Below are 6,656 nucleotides of genomic sequence, written 5' to 3'. Positions count from 1 at the left end.
AAAAGAAATGGAAAAAATAAACAAAACTTTCTTTTAGGCATATCTATAGCTATCTGAATAGATTACTAAAAAATATGGCCAAGGAACGGGGCCTGGATGATGTGTGTTATATGACTAAAGATTTGCATGTTTGGCCAGATTTCCATGGCAATCGTTCTCCCATAGCTAATCCCAATTTAAAAGGAATGGTATGGCTTTTAAATATTCTGCTGCGGATTTAACTAATTAAAATATTATGTTTTAGATTTCCGGTCTCAATATGAATGTAGATGAGGAATCTTTGGCTGTTTTATATTTAGCTTTTGTACAAGCTTTAGCGGTAAGCAATTTGATAACGAATTACCTCTGTAGCAATAATAATGTTAGTAAATCCTTATAGTACGGTACCCGACACATCATTGATAATTTGCTCAAACATCAACGAGTGCCCTTCCACACTTTACTTTTCTGTGGTGGCTTATCTAAAAATGCTCTTTATGTACAATGTCATGCGGATATTTGCCAATTGCCAGCTTTAATACCCGATGAACAGGAAATGGTTTTAGTGGGATCTGCTATGTTGGGTGCTTGTGCTGCTAAAGTTTATGAAAATTTAGAATCTGCTTCGGCTGCTATGGGTGGTACGGGTAAATTGATTATACCACAATTTGGCACTAAAGATTTTCACGAACGTAAATATCTAGTTTTCTTGGAAATGTTAAAGGACCAATATAAATACAAGGATATGATGTAAGAAATCTTCTTAGCTCAAATAAATCTTGAAAGCATTTAATAATATGTTTAGAAATTCAGTTAATTTTGATTAAACTTACGTAGTTTGGTTAGTTGTTTATTCGTTTTGATTTTGGTTTCATTTGTTCTTTTTTATATATTGTATGTACATGATAAAATAAATTAAATTGTTTTTTGCATTTTTCTTTGTGTTGTTGGGTAGAGGAGGAGGGCGAAAGCTGGAGATTTAATTTTCAAATTAAGCTGCAGTTGATCCTGCTGCAACATTACGATATGAAGGCAGCAGCGCGTGTATTAATTTTACCACGACAAACTGGACAAGTCATTTTGATTTTCTCCGAACAATCTTCACAAATACAAACATGACCACAGGGTAGAATAATGACCTGTAAAGAAGATAAAAAAAACAGTTTTTTCTATACAAACTTTTTTGTATAATTTTGTGTATAATATATATATGTGTATATACATATGTGTATATATAATATTTTTATATTAGAATTTTTAATAAAAAAAAACAAAAAACTCACCTCTTTGGGATTAATATTGCACACCACACACAATTGATCAGGCGTCAAATTAACCGGACGCGATTTAGCTCTCCTCTCTTTACGTTCCTTTTCCAATGTTTCTCTTATACGTCTCTCATCACGTTCCTGCTTCTTTTTCATATAAATCTTTCGTACAATTATAGTGATCAATACTGCCGATATCGAACCACAAACGAATATTTTAAATAGCATAGAATTTTTAGCCTCTTCAAATTTCTTAATTAGCGTTGATTTGGTTGATGTAGTCAAAAAGAGAGGTCCCAAGGGTGAGGGCTGCAAACGCAACGTTTTACCATCTAGCTCGAGTTCACCAACAGCTGTTATAAAACTACCATCCCTTAGAACTTCTTCAGTTGTTTGTAGACCTTTTTGACGTATACCCGAAAAGAAGCCAAATATGTGATCGAAAAATGAGAGGGAGGAGGGTTCATAATTATCATAGACTACATCCATATCGAGTACTGCGGCGGATAGGGCGTCGACTACCTCAACGCCAGAACCATTATTGGTTAACTCGAAGGGCATTTCGTTGGAGGAGACATGTATGAGTTTACGTTGTTCTGACCAAAAGCCGGCAAAGCCTCGGGCAACACGATGTTCGCTGTAAAGATTTTTTAAGCAGAATTTTATTTTATACATTTTATTTATTATTTACCTTAATTTTATCACTTGCAATACACCCGTCACTGATGGAGACATAACACTACGCATTGGTACACCAATGGGTGTTACGGTACCACGTACCACTGCATATGGTACTTTTTTATCTTTTTGTCTAGCCACAAAATCCTTTAAATCATTATCTATAGATAGTTGAGGTGCTGTCTGCAATGTAAAATTAACAATAATGTCTTTAGGAACTTAGAACGTCTTTAAAAATCTTTTAGCTGAATCGATTTTGTATTAGTTAAAGATCACTATTTCACTATTCGAATATACAGTTGTATGAAAGCCACAGAAACATTTCAAAAATTATTGAAATCATTTAGCTGAGTTTTTCTATTTTATTTTGTTCTTTGATTGTTGCCGTATAAATTATATTTTATTGGTGAAAAATAAACATGAATGTAGATAGTATACAATACTTGCTTCACAATATGGAATTTAGAACATTCCTTTCTATTGTATGCCTGCTACTTTCATCTAGTCGAATCATTTACAATCATCAATAAGGAAAGTTAAAATTTAGGGATATTTTAATTATTACTAATGTTACTTATTGAACTCAGGCTTCTTAGCGGAACATTGTGTTTTCGTTATGTTGCTGTGGAACCCCATTTGGGAGCCCATGGCATGTAAGATTTTAGAATAATCATGTTCACTTACCTTTAGCAATTTAACACTTTTTTTGTAGCTAACATATTCCTTAACACATAAACCTAAAATTAGTAAATCTACACCCAATGCAATGCCTTCGTGTATAAATTCCATTTTTTCAATGAAATCTCTTCAAAATCTTTACTATTTTAGTGAAATTTTAATAAATTAAGTAACTATACGAAAAAATATTCTTTTTTTTCGCAAGTTACGGTTTCAAAATAATAAAAAACAGCTGACAGCTTGACATTTATTAAAGGGTGTTGATAATGAAGCAATTTTCTTAAATAATCAGCATTTTTGTTAGCTTTTTAAAAACTCTTCTTAATGCTATGTTTCCACTGAGGCGTTTTGAGCAAATCTAGTTGATTTGGAATCATGTAGATTTCCCATACATTTTTGACACATCCAAATCTAGTTATGCTATGTTTCCACTGAGGCGTTTTGAGCAAATCTAGTGGATTTGGGCAAAACTAGTTGAAATCATGTAGATTTGCCATACATTTTTGACAAATCCAAATCTACTCAATCTACTAGATTTAATTTAAAACATGTCGAAAATATATTTCTTCGAACAAGATTTGCTAATACAACACTGCGTTGTGTCTAGGATAAGCAAAATTGCAATGAAAATTACAAAATACTACAATTCAGCAAGTAAATTCTAAATCCTCTGCACAAAAATATAATTTTGTAAATACTTTAAAATTTTTTTGGAGTGGTTCCATGGCTTACATACAATTTCCATTCAAATATTGCCATTGAACCAGTGAAAAATAAATTCTGCAAAAAAATTCTAAGACGTTCATAGTTTCCTAAAATCACCTCGACTTTCTATAGAAAATGATTTGAAGAATTTTGTGTCTGGATAGTTATAATCAGTTATTCCTAATTGATTGTAATTATAATTTATAAATACCCTTCTTACGAAGATGCAGGGTTATTGCACATGAAAATCGCTAAAATGTTAAAAATGTAACATTGATTGTGTTTACTTTTCTCTTATGTTAATTTGACAGCTATAAACGTCATAAAGAGAAACGTGCTTGTTTACGTTTGATTATTTTTATTTATAGTGATAAAACTTGCAACAATTTGTTGATTTTCCTTTAAAAGAAAACAAAATAATAATACATTTTAATTTCATTTAACTAAACAAAATATGTCGGACGATAGTGAGCAACTGAATAGTGATATGAAACCCAAATACGAAAAATTAGGCGGTTATGATTTCTACCACAAAGTATTGCATTCACCCAAATTTGTTGTGGCACCAATGGTGGATCAAAGTGAACTAGCTTGGCGTATGTTATGTCGCAAATATAAAGCTGAATTATGCTATTCACCCATGTTCCACAGTAATCTCTTTGCCAATGATCCTAAATACCGTAAAGATGCCTTGCAAACTTGTGCCGAAGATCGTCCCTTGATAATACAATTTTGTGGTAATGATGCCAAAACACTACTGGAGGCAGCTGTACTGGCACAAGATTACTGTGATGCGGTTGATATAAATCTGGGTTGCCCTCAGGCCATAGCACGACGTGGTCATTATGGTTCATTTTTGCAGGATGAATGGCCGCTGTTGGAGGAAATTGTTAGAACGTTACATGTAAATCTAAAAGTGCCGGTAACCTGTAAAATACGCATATTTGAAGATCGTGATAAGACTATACGTTATGCTCAATTGTTGGAAAAAGCAGGATGTCAATTACTGACCGTACATGGCAGAACGAGAGAACAAAAGGGTCCCCTAACTGGGATAGCAGATTGGAGTTATATACGGGAGGTGCGCCAGCATATAAAAATACCTATGTTTGCTAATGGCAATATTCTATGTTTGGAAGATATAAAAAGATGTCTGCTGGAGACTGGTGTTGATGGCGTTATGACTGCCGAGGGTAATTTACATAATCCCGCCTTATTTTGTGGTATTTCACCTAAAACCTGGGAAATGGCTGAAGATTATCTAAACTATGTGGAGAAATATCCCTGTCCTATTTCCTACATCAGAGGTCATATGTTTAAGATATTCCATCATATCATGAATTTAAAACCCAATAGTGAACTTAGAGAGGAATTGGCAGTGGCCAATGATTTGCAAAAGTTTCGTGATGTGGTGCAAAAGATTAAAACAAAATATGAACCCTATCACGAGGGTCAAGAGGTGTATGAAATGGAAGAAGTGGATCCTAGTGTAATGCAACAGCCATTGGGTGCTAATTTGGCCTTACCTCCTTGGTTGTGTCAGCCCTATATAAGAGTGCCTCCAGAAATGCATAAACAAATTATCGCAGAAAAAGTACGTTTAGCTGAAGATCCCAATCGTGAGAAACGCCATTATTTTGACAACGACGGCCAGGAGATTTCACGTAAACGCATGAAGAAACTAAGAAGACGTATGCGTCGTCCTAATAAACCCGAAGGCAAACATGAACGTAATTTAGAAAACTGCGATCAATGCAATAATCCCATGGGTTTTAAGTGTGAATTTCGTCTTTGCCGTATTTGTTGTCGTGAAAAATGTTATACGGAAGATAACGATTGTCCCGGCCATGGCATACTCATAAAATCTAGACGTGCAAAGGCGAAATTATTTGAGGAATCCTCTAAAAATGATTCTGGTGTGGCAGATGAAGCTGATGAATCGGTAGAAAGTTTAAAGGAACAAGATGTTGTTAAAGCGGACATTAGTTAGTAGTATGTGATTTTCAAGTGTTTAAAATTTAGTTAATTTTGTAAAAAAAACACTTTATTTTAATGATACTAAAATGTTTAATATTATGTTGTAGTCATAATAATTATAATAAAATGATTTTATGTAAATACATTTATTTGTTGAAAATGTATTACAGCGAATAGTTAAAAATGTGGAAAAGTAATAAACAAGGATATAAATTAATATCAAAAAACCAATAAATTTTGAAATCATTGAACTAGAACTGAAATAGAACTGAACTAGAACTGAACTAGAACTGAACTAGAACTGAACTAGAACTGAACTAGAACTGAACTAGAACTGAACTAGAACTGAACTAGAACTGAACTAGAACTGAACTAGAACTGAACTAGAACTGAACTAGAACTGAACTAGAACTGAACTAGAACTGAACTAGAACTGAACTAGAACTGAACTAGAACTGAACTAGAACTGAACTAGAACTGAACTAGAACTGAACTAGAACTGAACTAGAACTGAACTAGAACTGAACTAGAACTGAACTAGAACTGAACTAGAACTGAACTAGAACTGAACTAGAACTGAACTGGAACTGAACTAGAATTGAACTAGAATTGAACTAGAACTGAACTAGAACTGAACTAGAACTGAACTAGAACTGAACTAGAACTGAACTAGAACTGAACTAGAACTGAACTAGAACTGAACTAGAACTGAACTAGAACTGAACTAGAACTGAACTGAACTAGAACTGAACTAGAACTGAACTAGAACTGAACTAGAACTGAACTAGAACTGAACTAGAACTGAACTAGAACTGAACTAGAACTGAACTAGAACTGAACTAGAACTGAACTAGAACTGAACTAGAACTGAACTAGAACTGAACTAGAACTGAACTAGAACTGAACTAGAACTGAACTAGAACTGAACTAGAACTGAACTAGAACTGAACTAGAACTGAACTAGAACTGAACTAGAACTGAACTAGAACTGAACTAGAACTGAACTAGAACTGAACTGGAACTGAACTTGAACTGAACTAGAAATGAACTGGTACTGTTTTAGAACTGAACTAATTATAATTAATTAATTATTTTCACAATATGTATTTTTCCTTATATTTTTTTCTCATTTACTGATTTTTCATTTGCTTTTTATATTTATTTTCTATTTTTCTCAGCTTTAGTTTTCACGTTTATTTATTTACTCATTATTTTAGCTCTTTTCATTAAAAGATCAACATTTTATTTCCTTTACTACATTTGAAAGCTTATTATTAAATTTTATTTTATTTCCTCATTTCCTTTACTACACTTATAAAAGCTTTTTCCTCTTCTTTGCTTCACACAAAACCTTTATTCTCGTTAACTGTT

The 6,656-nt window shown here is 33.1% G+C and overlaps 3 protein-coding genes across 4 annotated transcripts in view; 2 read left to right on the top strand and 1 right to left on the bottom strand.

Moving 5' to 3' along the window:
- The window catches only part of LOC119613565 (FGGY carbohydrate kinase domain-containing protein), a 5,246-nt gene extending 4,344 nt beyond the window's left edge, over positions 1-902 (top strand). The window contains exons 3-5 of one of the 2 annotated variants that reach the window (XM_037969587.1): positions 38-188; positions 245-319; positions 380-902. In XM_037969587.1, the coding sequence (XP_037825515.1) occupies positions 38-188; positions 245-319; positions 380-733 (580 nt within the window). In that variant the 3' untranslated portion in view covers positions 734-902. The remainder of the gene's footprint in view (positions 1-37; positions 189-244; positions 320-379) is intronic. The other variant, XM_037969588.1, reaches the window with a different exon arrangement.
- LOC119613566 (mitochondrial E3 ubiquitin protein ligase 1) lies at positions 899-2,875 on the bottom strand. Its single transcript, XM_037969589.1, has 4 exons — positions 2,610-2,875; positions 1,939-2,108; positions 1,263-1,884; positions 899-1,118 (listed from the first exon to the last, which is right to left on the bottom strand). Exons 1-4 carry the CDS (start codon positions 2,712-2,714, stop codon positions 999-1,001), a joined length of 1,017 nt encoding a protein of 338 aa, XP_037825517.1. The 5' UTR covers positions 2,715-2,875; the 3' UTR covers positions 899-998.
- A 761-nt stretch (positions 2,876-3,636) lies between these two features.
- LOC119613572 (tRNA-dihydrouridine(16/17) synthase [NAD(P)(+)]-like) lies at positions 3,637-5,507 on the top strand. Its single transcript, XM_037969596.1, has one exon. The coding sequence runs from the start codon at positions 3,763-3,765 to the stop codon at positions 5,296-5,298; it is 1,536 nt and encodes a 511-aa protein (XP_037825524.1). The 5' UTR covers positions 3,637-3,762; the 3' UTR covers positions 5,299-5,507.
- Positions 5,508-6,656: the final 1,149 nt, after the last annotated feature.

The sequence above is a fragment of the Lucilia sericata genome, unplaced genomic scaffold (assembly GCF_015586225.1).
Source record: "Lucilia sericata isolate MDLA Ls3-8-SP2 unplaced genomic scaffold, ASM1558622v1 Contig002197F_arrow, whole genome shotgun sequence".
In the NCBI taxonomy this organism is placed as follows: Eukaryota; Metazoa; Arthropoda; class Insecta; order Diptera; family Calliphoridae; genus Lucilia; species Lucilia sericata.
The sequence above is the reverse complement of the archived record's forward strand: the minus strand, read 5'-3'. Positions and strand labels throughout refer to the sequence as shown.